General features: G+C 38.8%; 1 protein-coding gene across 1 annotated transcript in view; it reads right to left on the reverse strand.

Moving 5' to 3' along the window:
• The window catches only part of CPNE9 (copine family member 9), a 162,806-nt gene that overhangs the window by 77,339 nt on the left and 61,145 nt on the right, over positions 1 to 24,322 (reverse strand). Inside the window, 2 exon segments of the mRNA XM_072420685.1 lie at positions 10,660 to 10,736; positions 17,356 to 17,395. Coding sequence (XP_072276786.1) covers positions 10,660 to 10,736; positions 17,356 to 17,395 — 117 coding nt within the window.

The following is a 24,322-nucleotide window of genomic DNA, read 5'->3' on the forward strand; positions in this document are numbered from 1 at the left end:
ATCGATTTAAATGGGAATATAATATTTTTCCATTACAAAGCCAAAGGACCGCTTAACCCCTTGTCACCCCTTCAAAATGGATGTTTAATTTAATTACTGAGGCCACATATTTTCTATTGTTGAATCTTCTGTAAGAGATTGCCCTTTATTTTCCAGAAGCAAAAATGGAAAGGAATTATTTATTTAAAGAGGCGACAGGTTCACTTTGCAGGTGTGTGTGATGAGCGTGTGGGGTGGATGCCTTATTAACCCTTTCATTGAAACCTAGGTGTCAAGGGCAAATATTGCAGCATCTTCATGCGCTGGATAACCTAACATTAAAGGGGCGTAAGGCATCTTTCCAATAAGGTGCATTACCAGTTAGCCTGCAATTAAAGCAATGCAGCTTCACTGAACATGTGTTGCAGCAACCAGCAGGTGGAAGGAGGTACCAATGCCCCTCCAAAGAATTAGGGGGTACCTCTAGAGAGATCACCAACAGAAAGAAAGGTACTGATTCATCTATATAGGTGGAATTGAGGGGTACTGCTAGATGGATCACCAACAGGGGGAAGGAGGTACCGATTCGCATATAGGTAGAATTGAGGGGTACCACTAGATGGATCGACAGCAGGAGGTCAGATCTATATAGATCCTTAGTTGGACCTCATTTAGAATACTACGTCCAGTTCTTGAAACTCACTAACAGAAAGGTATTACCAGCTGTCTGGCCACTTGATTGATTCCTAAAGAATTGCAGATTTGACAGTGAGTGGCAACAGTGGTACTGAAATGCTCACTGCCGCCCACATTTATTTTCTGTTGGACTGCTGCAAATGGATGCTACATGTAGCCAATCCCCCGAGGCATGAGGAAGCAGTGACTGTACCGCAGCCTTATCTCCAGTTTGAACATAAGAGACTTTTCACACCAACGTAGGATAACCATGTGCTTAGCCACTCCTGCAAACTGCTGCACCTGGGAGTGAGAACTCGCTAGGCAGGTAATTTGCATGCAGCCATGGCATGTTTTTTTCCAAAAGCAATTTGCACAATTTGTGCAAAAATTACTTGCCCACCATAGCTGCTTGCATAAACTGTTCCCTGCCAATCTTATTTACTTTAATGAGAGTGGTTGGGACTGTGGTTGAGCCAGCAGCAGAACAATGTGGCTCACTGTGGGTCTGAAATGGCCCTAGATGTCCATTTTTGCTACAACTTCATCAGGAAATCACTGGCTGAGAAAGAGGTAAGTATCTAAGTTCTTCTTCCACATATTTTAGGTTTTTATTTTTTGCAACAATGTCGCTTAAAGCCTTAGGGCTGGAATATGGGAGATATGAAAGAAGTGAGAATTCAAGTGACACCCAAAAGACATACATTGGGGCTTTTATATATCTGTTGGAACATATTAGTAAGCAGGGGAAATGACTGATATTACTAGCTTGGTATAAATAAGATATACATGACAACTGAGATGTGCCATGCATTGAATAAACCCCCCTCCCCCATCTAATTAAGTCACTCTGTGGGTGCAGAGAAAACACAATGGCTTGATGTCACCATGTGTACCGTATCCATATCTGAGGAATTCGGAACTGTGTAATTAAAGCGGAGGCAGGAACTTATTCTTGTCTAATTTTTTTTTTTTTTGCAAGGTAGATTTTGATACAAACAGCGTCAGTGTTAAGGAAGTCAGGGAAAAAATATGCAATTGGTCTTTGCTGGCCTGTCCTTCGAAAAATGTTAGACAAACGATTGCAGCCTTGTTTTCATTAATACATCTTAAATTTTTTTGAATGCAATCAGTGCAAGTGAAGGAATGTGACCTGGTCCTAGCCTAATGCAGCCCTTGGGCATCAAAGCTCAGAGTGGGAGAGGAAGAAACCAGAGGCTCTTCAGGACTCATGAGCTAGGGAGTAATATTCTTATAAGAAGAAAAGTGAGATGAACCTACAAGTCTTCTGCTTCTCTTTTTTATGTTCCAGACAGAGGCTATGGGTGGGATAAGACCTGCACATGTTACCTAAATTGGACCCCTCATCACATTTTCTTAGATAACCCTTTTATATATATATATATATATATATATATATATATATATATTTTTTTTTTCCTGAATACCTTGGGATACCTACGTCACATATCACAGGCTGCTACTTTTTTTTACATTGCAGCAAAAGCCTCCTCTGCGTATGCTCAAAATGGTTCATGTGCAGAAGAGGCTTTTGCTGCAATGTAAAATAAGGGCCGAACCTACGCCAGATCAGGTAATGTAAGCAGAAGCTGGAAGTAAAAAGGAAAAAGATGGTGACGCCTGCTGGTTCCTCCGCACCAGGATGAATAAAGATTTCAGAACAGCACACAACTGAATTGTGGAGGGATTGAGGGCTCTGCGGAAGTAAAGGTAATAGTAATTTTTTAATGAAGGTAAAGGCCCTGGTTATGCTGTCCAGCTTGGGTACCCAGATCACAAAACTGCCTGTGCAGAATTATAGATCCTTAGGCAACATCTTCCCCATTCATGTATCTCAACAGAGCATTTAGCTGCTTGCCTGGCGTTTGCCTTTAAAATGCCTCCAACACTTTCCACCCAGCAAGAGAATATTGGATTTAGATAAAGTAATTGAATTTATTAAGAGATTTACATTGTTTTAAAAAATTGAGGGCTCGTGGCACAAATTATTTTAAAAGAAAAATATGACATCTTTAGCGGGAATGTTTATTTCAGTTGTCATATAAATTTTACTCGCTGTTGCCATAGAGAAATGACTTGCCCTCTCTGGATGCTTTTTCTCTGTTCTCTGACTTGATACAAGTCAGAAATGTCTTTGTTTACAGCTAGAGTTCATGCCGTGCACTAGGTAAGATATATCCATCAGTCTGTCAGGAAAGTCTCTGAGCAATCTGTTCAGCAAAACACGGCTCATTCATGGAATCATTGACGTTAGGACTTGGCCGTGCAGCTTAAGCCTTGATAATACTAACCAGGTTATTAGAGATAAAAAAAATGACACTTTATAATTAAAAAAAAGTTTAAAAAATCTCTTGCTGGTCCCTTAATAATGCTGTGTCTAGCATTATATGAAAGAAATTTGTCTATTTAAATACATTTTTTTAATTCATGGTGATTTTGTGTACCGTTTTGATCTAATGAAAGCAAAAAAGTGAAGCTGTGTGCGCATATTAATACTGCCCATGTGTAGCTGAGATGACCTAGGAGATGAAATGTATTCTAGGTTCTGGGTGCCATCAATGATGGGCGGAAAATCAATTTTAATACACACTAAGGGGCGTTTTTGCTAGAAGCAAAGTCCTGTGTAAATGTCTGAATTGATGGGTTATTTTGCAGAAAATATATACTTTAAGTTATAAACTTTGGAACCTTTTAAATAACTGATAATTTCATGTTCAATTTATTTGTAGGGTAGAGGGACACATTAAGCCATCCAGGGCTCACAGAAGAGAATGGCACAGAGGAGAAGTGCTTGTATAACTACTTAAACTCCCCCCCCCCTTCCGAATGCGTATGATACGTAAACGGGAGGAATAATCTGAAATAATTTCTATGTAAACTGTTTGTTTGTATTCACAACCTTGTTAATATATCTAGCCACAAAAAAAAACCACTTGTGCGATTTGTTTCTTTTCAATATTCCTTTTTCCTGGATCACAAGTGTGCTACAGACATTTCAGTTAAACTGGGCATCAATGTCCAGGGGACGGGGACTCAACATTAACTTTTGAATTTAATATATTTACCACTTTCAAAATGAAATGTATTGTTTGTATTATTAGTTAGTGATTTTCATTTCATAGTGCTTTTTCAAATCCATATCAATTCTATTCATTCAATACCCAAACAAAATTCTCAGTCTGTTGTATACAGTGTCAGTAGAGGAGATGATCCTCTACCATTGGCTTCCTCTTCTTGGCTCTCTATTAGATGACATGAAAGGGAGAACTTTAATTTATGAAGGGGCCCTTCTAGAGAAATCTGGGTTTCTATACACTTTAAAACATACATGTGCTTTGGCTATGCAGAACAAAGCAACAGGTCCATTTTAAAGGCAGCCCCACCAGTAGCACAAACTTAATCTCCCTTTCCTCTTCTGCCCTTTTGTTCATTTCCCTCCAAGTAAGAAATATACCCAAGAAAGGGGAGCATTTACATTCCTTTAAACCCATCACATGGAAGGGGAGGACAAAGTCATTAGCTCTGTGTTAGCTCCAAGGGCTCTCCCAGCGGTCAAATGGCGAGATGGGGGGGTGAACGGCATTAATATGATCCTCCTAAAATGCCCTGAATATGCAAAGCACCAAGTTTCTTTTAAAGGGCATCGCTGAGAGGTGACAAGAGCCCAGTGCAAACTAAAGTTTAACCTTCACACAATTAAGGAAGATGTTAAAGTATATTCTTGGAGAAGCAGTTTTATCACACTGATACAGTACTACAGAAACCTTCAACTCTCCCCTATAAATGGATAGTGATGGCTGAAATTTGATTCTTTGAAAAACTTGATGAAAATTGGATTTTATTTCAACTGATTCAAATTCAATTTGAAGGGCAAATTTGCAATTTATACACTATTACACAGTAGAAATTTCCTTTTATAAGTGGAAATGTGGCAGAATCCAGGGGCTGATCAGCAGGGCTTTATTTTACAAGGAGTCCCATGCAGTGGCTGACAAAGCCAGCAGTGGGGCCCTTATGTAGAAATGTCTTGGGGCCCCTGTTAGCTAAGGAGGGTCCAGGGTCCTCTTTCGGAGGCACACTTTGCACCTCTCTATCTATGTCCCTAGTCCCATCTGTATCCAGTACTAATATGCAGTAAAACTTCTCAATCAATTTTTAAACAGAATTTAGGTGGAATGACAACATGCATCCATAATTTCATACTTTTGGTATTGTAAAATTATTTTTCTGAATGTGTCATGCAGCAAGGGGCATTTGACTTATTTTAACTTGAGTAACATTTTGACCAGGTTCAAATTCATTGCATAGCATTAATGGGTAAGGGGGCTTATTTAAGACAATTGGAAATAATGTACCTATAAGACTACAGCACAGACAGTGGGATGAGACAGCTTCCAGCTTAGAAGACTTCTAGCTAGATCAATGAGTATTTTTGAACTTACTTAACATTTTTTTAAACATATACAATGCTTTCATGGCATGAAACTTTGAAGTTTCCATGATTAGGCAGGCAATTATTGCAGAAAGGGACAGGTGATGTCCCTTCTGCAATAATGTGTCTTGCCTGCCTAATACCTCCAGGTTTCTGCATGCGTAGTCAAGTTTGGTGGACAGGGAAATCCGGCAATCCTGGCTTCCCTTCTATGCATTGGGATGGATGAACTCCTGTTATATCATCATGGCACAGCCAATCAAGATGGCAGAAGATTATTAAGTAGAACAGAAGGAAGACTGCAAACTAGACATGTGAGCTGCATGGATTTACAAACAGGCAATGTCTCATTTGCAGGAAAACAAATTTACCTCTCTGTTCGCAGTCTTCTATCTATTGTACATTGAGCTGCACAATGAATGAGTTTGTGCAGCGTGGAGTTATTTTATTTCAACCTAGCCAATCAAGATGTCCAAACCCAAAAGGGGACCTGGCAGAGAGATGTTGGATACAATGAAGAAGGTGGCTTTAGTTTTGCTCTAATAGACCAAAAAAACTAAATAAGAGGAGTTGATTTACATACAAGTAATTTTATTTTTCTTTAATTTTTTTTTTAAATATATAAATTAACTTCATTTAAATTTTTATTAGCAAACTTTGACCTAAAAATGAATTTGTCATCTTGCAAAAACTTTAAAATTTGCAGACATCAATGTAATGAGAAACTTCGCCCCCCATTTTGGAACCTTGTTTATTAGCACATGAAAAAGAGAAAAAAATCTTTTTATATATTTATTTTTTGCTGAATCATCACTTGTGTGGCTACGGAAGGAACACAGATATTGCCTAATTAGATTAATTTTCAAATTAAATAGTGAAACTTGGAGCAAATCTCATTCACCTCCAGCTTGAGAGAATCACTTAGCAGCTTAAATTAACATTGCCGATGATACAAGCGTGAAACACTTAAAAGTCTACCTTTTAATTATTCATTAATTGCAATCCGCTCACCAGCTAAGGGGGAATCGGGCTTGCCACAGGTTTCCAGACAGGCTGAGCGCCACGGCAGAGACATGGCTATATCGCGCCTTGTTTGCAGGAAAAGCTGTCTAGGAAGGATGCCTGCGCTCCTTGAGGATACAGGGACAGAGCCAAGACGTCTCAGCTTAAAAAGCAATTCAGACAAAAAAGTGAAATCTATTGGTGAACTGCCAAACTGCTATGGGTATCCGGACAACTCTGCAATGGTGATCAATGCTGAATTCTAGGCAGATATAAAAAAAACATTAACAAATACAGCTCTGGAATCTTTAATAAAATGAAATTTATTTTTTAATGCAAGTGCCTGAATTCCCTCTACAGCAGGAGGGATTGTATGAGGGAGCAGCAGCAAAATGAGACAAACTGATAGAATGAGAGAGCGCAGTGACAGATGGATGAGCTTATCACTAATATGCTTCTCCTTTTATGGTTCTGTAAAGGTGCGTACACACTTCCAATTTTTATCGTTCAAAACGAACGACGAACGATCGATTGGGCAAAAATCGTTCGTTAAAAAAGTAACCAACAACGCCGACGAACGAGGAAAGTCGTNAAACTGCTATGGGTATCCGGACAACTCTGCAATGGTGATCAATGCTGAATTCTAGGCAGATATAAAAAAAACATTAACAAATACAGCTCTGGAATTTTTAATAAAATGAAATTTATTTTTTAATGCAAGTGCCTGAATTCCCTCTACAGCAGGAGGGATTGTATGAGGGAGCAGCAGCAAAATGAGACAAAATGATAGAATGAGAGAGCGCAGTGACAGATGGATGAGCTTATCACTAATATGCTTCTCCTTTTATGGTTCTGTAACAGTATAGGGTGGAACTTGGATGACCTGGGCCCCTGAAGAAGTAGGTTGAATGATGCTGACTGAGGACATCAAGTGGCAGAAATAAGTGCTGCTGAAGAATCCTCTGGATTGAAGCTGAATGCTGCAGCTAAAGCTGTTTTTTTCTGTGTTCAGTTAGCTTTTCTTTTTTATGGTAATGTATATCAATATATATATTTATATAGTGTAGGAATATTTAGGATAAAGGATCTGTATTTCCTTCAGTCCATTCCTGAGACTTACACAGTCCTAATAGACTCTCAAGCAAACATGATGACCACATTGTGTTGCTGTGCAGCTACAGGACCTATCAATCCTAGTTTCCTGTTGGAGGTCTTACAATTGGTGACCAGTCGCAACCTATGACTACAAGTTCTGTCTCTTTATGTAGACATGTTTTTTCTCCAATACAGGAATGCAAGAAAATGTAGTCTAGTATCTATTGTTCTTTCTATTTTGTGTGTGACATTTTATTGACCTTAACACCAGCTGAATGCAAAGATGGTAGGAAATGAATGTGATGCAGTGTGCAAGCACACCTTGATACACATATTATGTCCACCGCTTTTATTTCCTTACACTGTATTAAAGTAGAAACCTGACTGCTATAAAAAATTGCCGTGCACAAGTTTAAAGCTACATTTCAGTATTTTGTACATGCCCTGCTGCTTTTAATGGCTTTTACCTGCCTAAAGTAGTGGACCTATTACTATGAATCAATCACAGATTGTCAGTGATGTACATGGAGGAGGACGTAACAGTAAAGTTTTGAAGGCAAAGGAAGACCACACAATGATTACAGTGGCAACGGGTAAGTGTGTCTGCAATATATGAAGGAGCCCACTAAGCCATGGCGGCACACTGGGTAAATCTCCAATGATGAGAGAGGCAGCTAAAATTTGGATGTACCTTAAAATCCCCCTATTATTTTATCTTGTATTTTACAAATGTTTTGTGTTTTAGGTAGGTTTAAAATACTTCTCAGTTCTCTGAAAGAACAATCATTTCTGTAAAATTTCGGTTTACAACATTATAATAGCGAACAAGTCAGAGAAGCAGGGAGATATAATTGCTTTACATTACGTAGCACAATGCAGGTCTGTGCCTGGAACAGTAGCTCCATGTGGTAATTGTGTGTGGTGGCCATAGTAACTGAAGGGAACAAAAGATTATGTTATACTCTCATCCTTAAAGGTCCATTTAACCAAAACTGACGAGCTACCTCGCCTTTCTATAGAAGAGATACAGAATATCTACAGAATGAAATCCTTTCTGGACACAACAATCTGAGAGCTCGCAAAAAGTTAACAAAGCAATGGGTACTACTAATGGAGGGGCAAAATGTTCTGTACAATACTGCCACATCATACAAAATACATGTGTATTGCCTGTACAAGAAAGCAACTGTGCCTGTCACTGCCATGTGTGTAGATTTCAAAGAGGACACATCTGCAGAGGATCCAATTTAGAACACAAATTTCAAATTCCGTAAATGCATCTGAAACAAAAACAGAAGTGAAACACAAATAGCTATGCACAGTGCATGATCCCATTTAGTTGACAGAGGTCCTGTGAACTTTAAGAGTCCTGGGGCCATGGTGCCAATAAAGCAGAGGTCAATGTTGGGGAAATTCACTCATTGTACTACTCTACCACCCTGCTCACCAATCCAATTTTTAGAGTAATTCAAGGAGTCTTATGGCTAGTCATGTACTGTAGGGGGTCTTTTTATTCTGTTTTTCCATGGTGGTGAATGATCTACATATATGCAGGGAATGGTGCCAGGATGGCTGGAAAAAGGGTCCCAGTGTCTTTGATGCCCTTGACTCACAGAATGTGGGGTGACTGATGCTGGCCATCAGTCAACCTGGAATAGACCCAGAATGCAAATTTATAAATGTCCTTTTATTTTAACTAATTACTATCACATATGCCTGTAAGGATCCATAAAAGGATGCCAAAGCACTATGGGGACAGTAGGACTAGCCAGCATGGGTACATCTACAGTTTTGTATAAGCGGTCACTGAAGCCCTGTCAATTGACCTGGGAGTGTCAAGCTTCAGGTAAGTGTAGGTGAGAGGTACCAGATCCAAAATAGTTTTTGTTCCTCAATGTGTCAAGGTAAATCCATGCTTACAGCACAATGGCTAGGCAACTATCAAACAGGAGGCATTAAATGTGAGCAGTGTCAATTCAAACCATAAAAAGAAAGCCACACTAACAGAGAAACCCAAGTATAGGTCATCACATAAGCCCAAAGATAACAAAGACAAGCCAGTGCGTTTCAGCTATAAGGAGTTTCTTCATCAGGGAATAAATCATTTCTAGAATAAACTGGCTTTTTTAATTCAAATCAATGCCTCATCCAGGGTTTCCAGGACTAAATCAGTAAGTTACTGGAAGCAAAACCAAACTCTAATGACTGGTAACCCAAAAAAATGTATTCATTTACATAAATATATACATCCAACTTTGTATTCACATCCACTGGTATTTTGCCTTTAAAGTGCACATTCATGAAGCATCAGAGTGGCTCAGAGGTTAGCACTCTTGCCTTTGCAGTGCTGGGTCCCAGGTTTAAATCTCGGTGGGGACACTATCTGCATGGAGTTTGCCGGTTTTCCGTGGGTTTTCTTCAGGTACTTTGGTTTCCTCCAACAAACATTCAACTAGGTTCATTGGCTTCCCTCCAAAATTTACCTTAGACTTTAGGCATTATTGATATATGACTATGGTAGAGACATTAGATTGTGAGCCCCTTTGAAGGACAGCTAGTGACATATGGACTATTTGGACTACGGACTTTGTACAGTGCTGCGTATTATGATGGTGCTATATAAATACTGTGTAAGAGTAAACTGTTTTAAAGCTGAACTTCAGACAGGTAATACAATGACCATATGATGAAAGCGTGTTATAATTTATTGATATCATCAAATGTTTTTTTTAAATGCAACTGTTAATAATACCTGAATTTAACTTGACGTCTGTTACTTGTCATCACAGGACTGAGACTGGTAGAGGAAGGAGCAGCACGGGAAGCCAAGCAAGTGCCCTGCATAAGTATGGGCTAGCAAGGAATATGCTGACAAGAAGAAATGCAGAAGAATGACCATATCTGCCTACTTCTGCTCCTTTATTGTCCAATTACAGAGTGGAGAGGCGACCAGGCTCTATTTATCAGCTCTATATTTAGCTGTTTGCCTAAAGTTCTGCTTTAATATTAGGACACAGTTAATTGTAGCTAATACACATTCTGCAGCTGTACTGAGTCAGCTGTGATGCCAATAAATAACCATTATCGCTCCACCAGGCTCGGAAAACATTGATTAGGAACTCAAACTGCTCTAGTTTAAATGCCGAAGCTGCTTTCTGTTAGTCCGATCCTGCAAATCACATTGCCTTATTTAGCTGACACATTGAACATCACATGAGTTATTGAATATACGTCCATCCCAACCCAGTGACAGTATATGTTCCAACAATCCAGCAGAAAGCCCAGTGAAAAGCAGGGCCAAGGGAAAAGTAAAAGTCAGAGAGTTGCTATATTCAGAGTTTGTGTGATACAATTAAAAAAAAGGAAAAAAGATTGTTGCTATCACTGCAGATCCTTTTATATAATGAAATTCTGCAATTGAATATTTTCACAGATGTAGTCCAATTCTCACTTACGTCAAAGGCTTTTCTAGTCGGCTTCTCGGTGACCCGATGACTTCTCCGAGGGTGCAAAATGCTTGACCCAAGAAATCCTAAAAGGCAAAGACAGAAAAAGGTAATGCTGCAAAACACAGGAATAAATGATTTATGTTGCTGCTCAAACATTTGTCAATGTTCTTTGTCAATGATTTATTGTGAAATATGCAAGAAATGAAAAGATTTGACATGGGATACTTTGGCTTTGATAAGCAAAATGTCAATTTTTAGAAAACAATAACACTGAAGTTTTTTCTTGTAATTTCAACCTACCTGGTTCCTCATTTCCACTTCCATGAAAATGCTAATAATATTACTAAATAAAACATTTTTCATTATATGCCAAGTTTAAGATCCAGTGAGATCCTTACTAAGTTTCTTCAATTCATAGCTGGCTGGAGGGGCCAGCAGAATTCTGTATATAGCCTACAACGCAGGAAACTACGGTAACACCTACATGTGATTCTGTATCTTCATTATTGCAATATTACAAAATCCATTAAATAAAAGGGGTGGCCCACTGACAGACAGGCTGGGAAAAAAAGGGCTAAAAGATGCTGGATGTCCTCCGGCCAGGAAATGATGCGGGCTCTATCTGACTTGCTGCAGCTTCACAGGTGAAGCCGGTACATCTGTGCAAGAATGGAGGTCAGATTTAGGTCCCAACACTAAACACTGTGCTGCACCTACTGCATACTATCATATCTCTCACACTCCTCTCCTGCACCTCCTGTTTATTGTCATATTCTCCACACTTCCCCCTGGCATCTAGTGCTTACCATGATATCCTCAACACTTCTCTCCCCCACCTACTTCTTCCTCTGCACATTGATTGGACAAGGGGGTTTACTCTGTTCATTTACCAAGGTGACTTATCACTCTGCAAGGAATAATTCACTCAGCTTCGTAAACATGGTGAAAATTCACTTTAGGGAAGACTAGAAAAAGCAGGATTTTCCTTGCCCATGATTCGGTGCTTAAAGTCAGAACAGCTTCATCTAATTTATTAGGGTATTTATTAAGCTAAGGGATGCTGGTGAACAGTCTGAATTCCTTTAGAAAACCAACCACAATGTCTACTGTCACATCTTTCTCCCTCCCTTCCTGAACATCATACTGCATGTCATACCCTACACTCTCCTGCACATACCGCCCAGTCATACCCTCTATACTACTCTTCTGCACATACTGTCCATTGTCATATCCTCTACACTCTTCTCCTCCACATACTGCCCATTGTCATACCCTCTACACTCCTCTCCTCCACATACTGCCCATTGTCATACCCTCTGCACTCCTCTCCTGCACATACCGCCCAGTCATACCCTCTATACTACTCTTCTGCACATACTGTCCATTGTCATACCCTCTACACTCTTCTCCTCCACATACTGCCCATTGTCATACCCTCTATACTACTCTTCTGCACATACTGCCCATTGTCATACCCTCTACACTACTCTCCTGCACATACTGCCACTTGTCATACCCTCTACACTACTCTCCTGCACATACTGCCACTTGTCATACCCTCTACACTCCTCTTCTGCACATACTGCCCATTGTCATACCCTCTACACTCCTCTCCTCCACATACTGCCCATTGTCATACCCTCTACACTCCTCTCCTCCACATACTGCCCATCATACCCTCTACACTACTCTCCTGAACATACTGCCCATTGCCATAATCTCTCCTCTCCTCTCCTCCACATACTGCCCATTGTCATACCCTCTACTCTCCTCTCCTGCACATAGTGCACCACATAATATCCTCCACACACCTTTCTTGCATCTAATGCCTGCCTTTATACCCTGTGCACTTTTTTTCCTGCACATGTAGCCTATTATCTTACCCATATTACTCCTCTCCTGCACCTACTGGCTGCTCTTATACCTTCCGCATTCCTTTCCCATACATACTGTTTGCTAAAACACTTCTACACCATTGCTTGTAATATCCCCGCCCTTTCCCATTCTGAAATGGGCAGACTTGCTAGGATATATATCATTTCTAATCCATACACAATGCATGTATACACTGTACAAACACATAATTAAGGCTTTAAAAAGGCTGCTCAGCTGTCACATATTTGGCAAGCCTTCTTTTTCATGTAAACAAGCAAAGGAAAATTCCCATATTTAAATAGCCAGGCAGTCAGCTAAGAACAATTAGCTTTAACATGAATAATCTCCGCCGCTACAGACAGGCCACAAATAGAAAACCTAAAATTATAGCTAATGCAAATAAATTTGTGCAGGCTGTGATGTCTCAAAGATCTTGATTTGCTCTGAATCACTGAGTAGCTTCGTGGCTTCCTAGCATGAAAACATTTTGTTTCTGGAATCAGGAGGCTGTGGATAGGAAGTGCTGCGAGGGCACAGGCTGGTGGGAGTTTACCCTGCTGATTTTGATAAATAGCCTTGATTTCTTATTTTCAAATTAGGATTAAACACCCCTGGGGAAGCAGCTTGTTAACAAAATGCATTTTTACGCAAGTTGTTTATGCAAATCTTGTTTTTTTTTATTTTTTTTATTATTCTATTTAGCAACATCTAATTTCATCTGTTTGCGTTTGCAGTGATTAAGACAGGATGTAATATAACAGACTTCTTTCTTCTGTAATCCTTAATAAACCACACCCCTCCACCCCTTTCATATCTTCAGTTAGGAGTCTGCTTGCAATTTATGAAAATGCTGAGGAGTTTCCTACCTATGTTTTCTTCTCTGTGTTCAGAAAAAAAGGATTACAATTCTCAGACTTTATTTCCTTATCTCTAGTGTCTGTGAGGGTTCTAATTTTTTCAGGTCATGGTATAAGTAGAAATTGTTGGTAACATTCAAAACATTTCACCACTCAAATAGCTACCCCGGTTCAAATGTATGGGGAAAATGTATTGGTATTTGCAGCCACATGACTTAAAGTACATGACTTAATTGTGTAACTATGGTAAAATGAATTCACCACCATAACATTTTCTATTCATATATGCTTTGTTGAACATGTCTTTTGTTCGTACAGACCTACTACTCTAAGTACAAGTGATTCTGTGAATCAATATCAAACATAAGTGTTAAAATAACAGAAAAAATTATGAAGTTATATTATGATATCTGATGCGTTTCGCCCAACCAGGGCTTCTTCAGGGGCTTTTTAAGTAATCAAAACTGAAAACACATAAAGATTATACAGTACAATTATTTCCACCATAATAAAGACATAAATACAATAATACAAGCTCTAAAACATTCACAAATTGTAATTTGAAATTGTTGGTTATCTATATCCCAATAGAATATGAAGTGTTTAATGGTAACAGTCAAATAATGATAATCATAATAAAAATAAATAAATAGTCCACTTGCATTTTTTTTTACAGACAAAAAAGTAGGTGGACTTTATTTATTTATTTATTTTTATTATGATTATCATTATTTGACTGTTAGCATATACAGTACAATTTTTAAAAATAAATAAAGTCCACTTACTTTTTTGTCTGTAAAAAAAAAAAGTATGGACTTTATTTATTTTTATTATGATTATCATTATTTGACTGTTACCATTGAAACACTTCATATTCTATTGGGACATAGTAAACCAACATATTCAAATTACAATTTGTGAATGTTTTAGAGCTTATATGTATGTATTTATGTCTTTAATTTAGTGGTAATAACTGTACTGTATATTCTATATGTGTTTTCAATTTTGAATTCTTAAAAATCCCCTGAAGAAGCCCTCGTTGGGCGAAACGCATCAGGTATCATAATATAAATTCATATTTTGTCTGTTATTTTAATATTGATTCACAGAATCACTTGTACTTAGAGTAGTAGGTCTGTGTTAGCACTAGGCTCTAGCACAGAGGTGTTATGTATAGCTGAGACTAAGAATAACTCCTATTGAATAAACAATACACTTACAAATCAATTATTGTGCTACTAAAGGCCTGTCCTTTCTCTCCTCTCTTTAGACATATACAATACTGAAACTCAGCATTCTAAGCACAGAACAAGGGTTAGAACACTTTTCCTGTTTTGTACATGTCTGGTGTTTACCAAGCGCAATAGCTTAAGTTGTAATTTACAAATACAGATTAAAGTGTCAGAAAGGTGACTCTTCAGCTTCAACTCTGCTGTATATGGTTGGCTTTGTCCGAGGGTAATCTAAGCTATGTATGCCAGATTCCTGTAGTTGGAAACAATCTTCAGTAATTGCTTCCAATAACAGTAGAAGAAATGAGTTCTCCACACACAGTTCTGTTCAGTTCTATGGAGAGGGGAGGGGAAGAACAGGGGAGAATGAGTGGGAGGTATCCCTACTGCATCCTGCCATAGGACATTACAGTGATCATCCGTGGTTGATCATTTGGTGATCCACTGGGCTTGTGTATGTAGAATAAGAGTAAGTGAGCCGAAAGGCAAACTGCTGCTCCGGAAATCCTGGAGTGATAAGTAAACCCAAAGGCTCTGGAAATCCTGTGTCATGAGGTCACCCTGTATATTATATAAAATCTTTATTTGTAATACAAGGACTCTATTAAGGTATTTAAAAATACTTGACTCAAAAAAATTACAGTTACAATTTTCCCTATAGGGGTACTAGAGATTATTAAAACATCTCCATTCATTAATAATCACATTACCATATTACATAACTGTATTGTACATTTACCAGGGGGAACAATAACTAGGAAATACAATATACCATTAGCGTCCGATATAATGTGCAAACAGTGATTAATAATAATAAACCTGCACATTATATGCAGGCTTTTCTGAATCCTCAGCCAAGCTCAGGACTTGATTATGAAGTCTTTCCTATAAGCTCAGGCTGCAGCTAGATTCATTTTATTTGGCATAAAACCCAGCTAATGGTCCTTTTGCTACAGTGCAGGCAGGATGTGGACCTCCACATAATTGCTATATATAGCCAAGAATCATTGTGGAATAGCCCCCTCGACCTAACGATCCTACCGCATCTTTGGTGCCGCATGCCAACAACACCCACCTGCCTCTGCCACCATGCTGAGAACACAGAATGTCCTTAGAAGCTCCCAAGTCATCTTTGTGACTGAGCTACCTGCTGAATACATTAATCAAATCTACAAGTCAGAACTGCGTTTCATAAAAAAGTCAGCATATTAAGTCGCGTAAAATAAATTTATAGTCATTTTAGGATTTGGTATAGTAGAAAAATTGTTCAGGTTAGTGCACAAGACAAATCTGGATGGAGCTGTCTGCTAGAAATTTCTAATATCAAGCAAAGAGAAGAAAGACCTGGGATGCCAATGGACCAGGTGGAAGACACTGGAATTGGGGTAAAGTTGGGAAATCTGATATAAAAAAGGAAGGATTGGGGACTGGCTTTAACTGTGCATGTATCTATAACCTAATATTCATGGGGGTCTGACATTTATGGAAACATTCCCTTGTGGAGAATCAATTACTGCTATTGAAACATATGGACCTGGAAAAATCTCCACCAGGGCATGTTTAAATGGCTTTCAGATTCACTTATTTTTAAATTGACCCCAAAGACTGCAAATGTTATTGAGGGGTTAGGGGCATATAACAAACTGCTGGTGTCAAATATAACTTGTGAGCACTGTATACCAGATAGGTCATCTCATCAGTGGCATGGAAAATACAAACTCAGTGTGTGGTTGGGAAATGGCAGATCATTGGGTAGATCGGGATGGGTTCTTAATGTTGCAACATGCTTTGTTCAGCTACCCCCTCCTCCAGAAAGAATTAACAATTCCATTTTAATATAGGAGATGCTTAAGAGATAGCCTCATGGAAGACAATGGAGATTGACTATGTATTGTATATTCAAACTATAGCAAAAAAAATGGCTGCCTGCAGGATGGCAAGATTGGACAAGCTTGGGAGACCCAGGTAAGTATGCATATTTGGATGGGGGGGGGGGGGGTATTTGGTGGGATGGTTAGCTGTAGTTTATATGAAAGTACATTTATACTTTTGCATAAAGTTTACCTGATATTTACTCAATCTGGCTGATCCAATTTTTATGATGAACTAGACACCACTGGTGTTTCATATGTTAGTGGCGGAGGTGTCAGCAGTGCAGTGAAGTGTCTGCAGTGCCCCTTTAGTGAATTTGTGCAATTTTCAAGGTGCCCAAGGACTGTTAGATAATGTCTGCATGTTCAATTGCCTTGAAATATTGGTTCTTCCATTAGTCTGAAGAGACTACGACCACAATACAAGCAGTGCTGGGCTTTCTTATTAGCAAGTCCTGCATCCTCTTTAAGCAGATGAATCAGGACTGCACCATGTATTAACATGTATTTTAAACAGAAAATAAAACAAGAAATATGGAGAACCACTTGATAAAACACTAAATAAATAAATAAAGTAGACCAAAAACTGTTATACATTTGTTTTTAGAATGTTCTCTTCTGTCGTTTAAAAGCAGAATCAATATCTGTATCCAAATAAATATTTACCTTCTGCAGTTCCAGCAACATGGAAGCAAGAGAGGAACAGAGAGAAGTGATTAGACCTACAGAACATATATAAATACACACAGAAATATGCATCGTGGTGAACGCAGGAAGTGGTGCCGGAGGGAGTCAGCTGCACATTATGGAATGATTGATGGACACCTACTAACAAATGTTATTACCGCCAACAATGGTGACACTCACGTGTTTTGATATATTGCAGCTCCGGGAGTCCACATTGAACCTAAATATAAAGAAAATTAAACGAAGTGTGAACACAAATATTCAACGCAGAATATTTATTTCAGTAATGGGATGGAACCTTGTAATTTGTCAGAACTGTTTTATGGGCTGCTGAATAATGGGCAGGTTAGATGAGTATCAAACCCCATGGAGTGCCCTCTGGGGAGGATTTATCTTAAAGGCTCTTTTTACCTGCATGCTTTGTGCGTAAACTCCTACAGAAAAAGAAAATGTCAATGCAGTGATCATGCAAACCCAAAATCCTTCATCAGTGTCACAGAAGAAGGTGGGTCTTGTGGTTTGGCACCTGGAAGCACCTATCATTGGCATGTGAGATTCCTGCTTTTGGGAGATCAGTGCTTGCAGTTTTTGACATAGAACTTCCTGAGCAAAGAATAATGAATTACCCTAAAGGTTCTTCCTCCCAATATTCCTTCCCATAATTGCCATATTAACCATCGCTGTAACACTAACATCAATCATCCTTATGCATCTCCCTTTATCTCTAGCAAAAAATTCTTGCTGTTATCTTAACACTAAACCTGCCTGTTACCCATTATACTACCTTTCTTTGTAACACTAACCTTGACTATAACCCTCACCCCTATCCTACCTGTAACCCTTACATCAATCATCCCTATGTACCAGAACGTTACCCATTACACTATCTTCCCCTGTAACACTAACCTTGCCTTTAGCCCCTCTTTTCTTATTTGTAGATATTACTATCTCTGAAACCTCAACACTCAATCTCCCAGTAACCCCAAAACTACCCCCCCCCCCCCCCCAAGTGATTCTTTCCTGTAAAGCTTACATTAACCCCCACACAGCCCCAAACCCCATGCTAATAAATTCTGTAAGCTTCACAAGTACCCTTTCACAAAACGCTTACCCTCTTTATAACCCTAGTACTAACTATACCCATAACACTAACACTACCATGCCTGTTACCCCAACACCTGATTTCTCTGTAACATTCACCCTGTGTGCAACACATATCCTTCCTGTAAACTTTATTCTCCTTGAAACCCTAACACTAACCTTCTTTGTAACCCTCACAGTAACCCTTCTTCTAAACTTTACATTAACCCCCCAAACTCTCCCACTAATCATTTCTGTAAACCATACATTAACCCTCCCTGCATCCCTAACACCAACTCTCCGTGCAAATCACACACTTGTCCTTGTAACACTCACACTAACCCTCCCTGAAACTATACCATCAAATCCTGACTCTGCAACCCTAACACTAATTGTTTCCAAAACTATAACCATCCTGGAAACCCTCCCAGTGCCCTGAGAAGGTAGGGGACCAAGGGAATTGCCCAGTGTACCCCACCTTAAAGCTGGCCCCTATCCCTAGGAAACCTGACCTCTGCAGCAGCCCCTTTCTAGGCACAAACCTGTCATTTGATTCAATGTGACCAATATGAATCGGTGAAGAAAATTATTTAAGAGATTAATCATCAGGTTGACAGATTGTGAATGCAAACTGAATGCAATGTATAGCCTGTAAGAATCGCTAAATTGAAAGGGAAATCTGGAAGGAAGTTGAAATTCATTTTTCTTTCACTATAGTGTTAAAACTGACCACACATCCACAATCTGACTGCACAGTCCCTTTACGCTCTCTTTTATTTTGCCATGCAAGGTTACAAAACAGAATAAATGTAATTGTAAGGCTCATTTATCACACACGTACATGCACAAACTGATCTGGAATTACAATATTTTTCTTCTTAGTTTTTTAATGTGCTGCTGTATAACAAGGTGTTCAGTGGAAAAAGGACAGAAGTAATTAAAAAAAAGATTTATTGAAGGCTGGAGTTTAGGATAATGTTCAGGTACAAAAATTTAGCATTTAAAACAAAATACAGTTTTTAAATCAACAATGCAAAGCCCTATTGGGGATCAGAGTAGCAGGCTGGCCTTATCAGTCTATATGTATCTTCTACTCATCTCAGTTTAGGGAGTGCCTCACTACAAGTCCCATCCACAATCCAGGGATTATTATTTATTTTTTTATTATGTCTTCGTTATTTATATTCAGCGCTTTACAAAGCCCACAGTCATATCACTAATTGTCCCTCAAAGGGACTCACAATCTAATGCCCCTATCATAGTCATATATTATTACCACAGAATAAGGCTAATCTTGCAGGGAAGCCAATTAACCTAACTGCATGTTTTGGGACGTTAGAGTAAAATAGAGTGTGTGGAGAAAACCCATGCAAACACAGGAAGAACATGCAGTACAAACTCCTTGCGGATAGTGTCCTGGCTGAGTTTCGAATCTGCAACCTAGCGTAGCAAAAGGCAAGAGTGTGAGCCACTAAGCCAACTATTATTCTTATTAGGGTGCCCATCACCCCCCTGCCCCACATGTGGATGGCTACAGTGATTACGCACTGTAGTGGCGCCATCAGTGAGACAAGCAGTAAGGGTTAGGGACGTGGGCACAGACAGCAATAAAGCATATAAAAAACAGGAAATGACACCCACAATAACAAACACAATGAGTAATGAGAAGATAGTGAGCACCCAGGATCACCCTGTCATTAAAATGGAGAAACAGCCAACAAGCTTCACGCATTTCATGGCCTGGACACGTTTTAGAAAAACAATAAATTATAGCTTACAAAAGCAATATACAGAAAAAACAAACACATATCCTTCCTAAAAAAAATAATTGGATTCATATCTAATAAAATAAATATTTTCTGTGTGTGTGAGCTCTACGTGTAAAGCAGTATTGTTGCAATAAAATGGCTCTTGTGATAAAATATATATATATATGCATTTGTCTATTTGGCATGGCTTGCTCGCCATAAGTAAACACTACCTGGAATTAGCACACAATTCTTCTTTCTGCCTTTTAAATCTGAACATTAGGATAAAGTTTTTTTTTTACTCCAAACTCCCTTTTCCTAAGCCCAGTCTGTAAATCAGTATATTTAGTTTTTATAATAAAGCAATGAATAAAAATATTGTGTTGAAATCATAATGCAACTAATAGGGATCTACACATTTAAACCAAAACTCCAACCAGTTTCCCTGGAAAGCTCTCTTATGAATTGAAGAAGACAGATCTATAGGTAATGGCAGGGGAGTTTTCCTCTTCCCTGTCACAGCCTATGTAGCAGGAAAGCTTGCTTCTGCTATGTCAATGCCCCACAGCTGCATGTCTTCCTATTCTCCTTTTTTGATTTTGATATCAGCCTTGAAGCTTATAATTTGGTGGAGTAACATATATCATTTATTTTACTTTCACAAAATCTTATTTCCGATATTTAACAAATCTCCTGTCCTGCCTACCATTCTCCTGTCTTGCACAACCCCTCAAAGTCATACAAAGGTTAGTGGTAGGTATAATACGAGAAATACTAACTAACATAATAAGATGTTGGTAAAACAAAACAAAAAAATGTCAAAATATAAATTACAGCAATGATAAACTTACAAACTAAAACCCCAACTGCTTGTATTAAACCTTTGACTTTAGGCACATGATACAGACCAAATTACAGCAAAAGAGATTGCTGGGCAATTTTGAAGGGTAAAGAAAGTCACTTATTGGTATGCAATGAGCAGTATATGGGTGGGGAAATGCATGAATGGGCAGGGAAAGCTGTAAATGGGAAAAAAATGGATTGTCACAACCCACAGCCGGCACTGATGTCATTAAACAAGCCTGACCTACAGTAGGGTTCTTACACTAGCCATGGCCTTTTCATAACCCATCGGACAAAACAGAAATCAGTACCTTGCTGCTAGATTGGAGAAAATACCAATGAAGTTTTATACAGAATCTGCTGCACTCATAGAAGAAGAAAATGTGTTAAGGGAAGGCATTGCAAATCATTTGTATAACATTGCCTCTGCCTGGAGTTCAGCTTTAACAGAATGGAATCCCAGTGTTTATAGAGCTAGTGGAAAAGTTTAATTAAATCCAGTAATGAGATATCTGGAAATTACTGGAATCAGGCTGAGTTTTCCCCTTTCTCAGTTCAGCAAGAAACAATTAGACGCCTCATACTTCCAGCAAGGGGGTAATTTAGAAATTTCCTGGGCCGCGCTACGAACAAGCAATGGGCCTTGGTAAATCACCAGTATCGGCATGCCTCCCACAGTCACAGCCGCCTGGCTGCCCGCATAATATTTTCATACTGCAAGACACTGCATTTGCGTTAGTTCTGTTTTCAGTTAATTTGTAGCAAATAAAAAAGTAGGGGCTTATCTCCCCAGCTTATTTTATCACTCCGAATCTGACAGTAAAGCCAAGAAAAATTGGCATTCTCCTGAAGTGACAAAAAATGAACGCCAAAAGTTTGCTTGGGTTTGTCCCTGCTAGGGAGGTTTCATTTACTACCTGTAGGGTCCTGGAAATGAGAGCAAATCTTCCCAGAGTGTTCAGTCTAAAGTTGCCCATGCTCACATTTTCCTATTTTTTGTAGATTTTCCAGAAAGTGTTTTTTAAACAACTGAGCGGTGAATTTTAAATGATTGTTCACAAAGGAAATCAAGCTGTTACAAACATATTTATCACTGATTTTTCACTTTCTTGTGCAATTGCATTTCAATGTCAAGGTAAACGATAAATATATATATACATTATATATTTTTATAACTTTATTTTTTATGTGTTTCACCTAATTACCATAGGATGGGGCAATTTGCATAAATACATGCAAAGACAAACCAGGAATTACACTTGGGACCCTAGTGCTGCAACCCGTGCACTAGTCACTAAGCCACCATGCTGCCCAGCATTGCTCAAAGTGTGTATTATAAACAATCGCCATAGATTTTAAATAGATTACATGCTTTCCCCTTTTCTTTTTACCCTTCTACCCTTTATTGCTTCTCAGTCCTACTTGTCCCTTGCAGCCACATCATATCTCCATGTTATCCAGCTATTCATGTATAGCATTTCAATGAGCTGGTATACCTAATGATGAAGGCAATGGACCATGAATGTGCAAAGTGCATTAAAACAGCCACTTGTTTTCTCTATAGTCCATGTGATGGGGGTGACAACAAAGGAGCAAAATAGGAAGACATGCACACAGAATTGTCACCCCATAACAGGCGGTGCTGAAGCTAGAGCATTCATTTGAATATGTGCATGTATTACAGAAATGTACTGCTAAGATTTTTTTTGGCCTTGACATAACTTTAAACATGATTATACTTTTATGATATTAAATTGGTTGGGTTTATATCAACATTAACCCCCATTTTACTGCACACCCAGCACTGCGTCAATAACATGCAGTTCATTTATGCAAAACCAGACTATATTTTTGGTTTACGAACTCTTCAACATGCTCATGTCACCTAAAGGCGGATATTTTATTAGGCCAGGCTGCCATAAATTAGAATTCAGATGGCATTACCTCCCCAGGAACCAATTATGTTTCTAAAGCAAGAAAATTAGGCATGAAAATAGTGTCCTGGTTTGACTATCGGTATCCGGTGTGTCTTAAATAAACCTCTGTGAAACTTTGCTAAGAATTACTCTTTTTATGTTACTTATTTTAGCTAATTAAACAAGATTTCCAGCCTAGTTTACCAATTTAAAATGCATTAGCAATAGCAAACAGACACATTCCAGGAATGCAAAACCTAATTTCAGGGTTTTCTTGTTATCTACATTTAAATACAAATCAAATTAAGAAGTTGAGAACATTCTAGGGAATATTGTCATGTGTGTGGGTAGACACACCTTCATTAGATAACCTTACATGGCTGAAGGTCTTGGAAAGTTTAGTTATATGTCACCAAGAAGGCAGAAGATAATTTCTCTATTTCCTATTGCTGAGAGGATTGAGAGGATTATCGTTGGGGTTCTAGGAAGGGTTAGTGGTAGTGTAAACAGAGGGTTATATTGACACATGGTCACATATTATTTGTATAGTGAGGGTAAAGTTAGTGTTAGTCATAGTGATAAATGGATGGTTAGTGTTAGGATTTCAGGGGGGTTAGTGTTAGGATTTGTGTGGCTTCAGAGAGGTTTAGTCTTTAAGTTATATTTACAATAAAGTCTAGAGTTAGGGATATCATTACAGGGTGGATTTGTGTTAGGATGAGCATTAAAGAGATGGCTAATATTGGGATTACACGGAGGGTTAGGCTGGGTCCTGACCTGCACCTTGCCAGCCAACTGGTCACTTGCACCACAGTGCAAGCATCTGCAGATTTGTCAGCATACGGCTGTGAGCAGTACTGAACCAATCACTGCCATCTCCATTTATTCTCTAATAGGCTGCCATGGGTGGAAGCTACATATAGCATCTTCCCTGGAGAAGTAAAGGTGTGAGGAAGCAATAACCCCACCACAACTTCACTGCAAGTCTCAATATTGCCTTAGGGTTACAGGAAGGGTTACATAGAGGGGATGATTTATTAAAGCTCTTGATGACTTGAGAGGATAGACTATATTGGGTGAATCTGGGTGATCCAGCAAACCTTGAATGGATCTGGTCCAGCATTGAAAACATAACATAGGCTGGATGAATGTTTAGTGCAAAATAATACTTTGTATTAATTAGGTGATACATTTTTTGTTATATGTCCACCCAAGAAAGAGGGACAACCCGAGGAGGACAAAGTGACCTGGAACTGATAGAAAGACAATTGAGGAGAACAGAGGGACTTGAATCTTAAAGTCACGCCACTCCAAATAAACAAGAGTTGGTAGGTATAAACACACATATATTGGGCTGATTTGCTGATTTGCATAATATGCTCTCTGCTTTCCAAAGCAAAGATTGTAATTCCTTGTATAAAAGCTTCCAACACCTGCCAATGTTGGAACAATATTCGACCTTTTAATTGGAGATCTACTTCTGGCCAAAAGTGGGTGAGATGGTACATTGTGTTAAAAATATATCCTGTTTGCACTTCGAACACCTCTCCATCTCATTAT

The sequence above is a fragment of the Pyxicephalus adspersus genome, chromosome 8 (assembly GCF_032062135.1).
Source record: "Pyxicephalus adspersus chromosome 8, UCB_Pads_2.0, whole genome shotgun sequence".
NCBI classification, from domain to species: domain Eukaryota; kingdom Metazoa; phylum Chordata; class Amphibia; order Anura; family Pyxicephalidae; genus Pyxicephalus; species Pyxicephalus adspersus.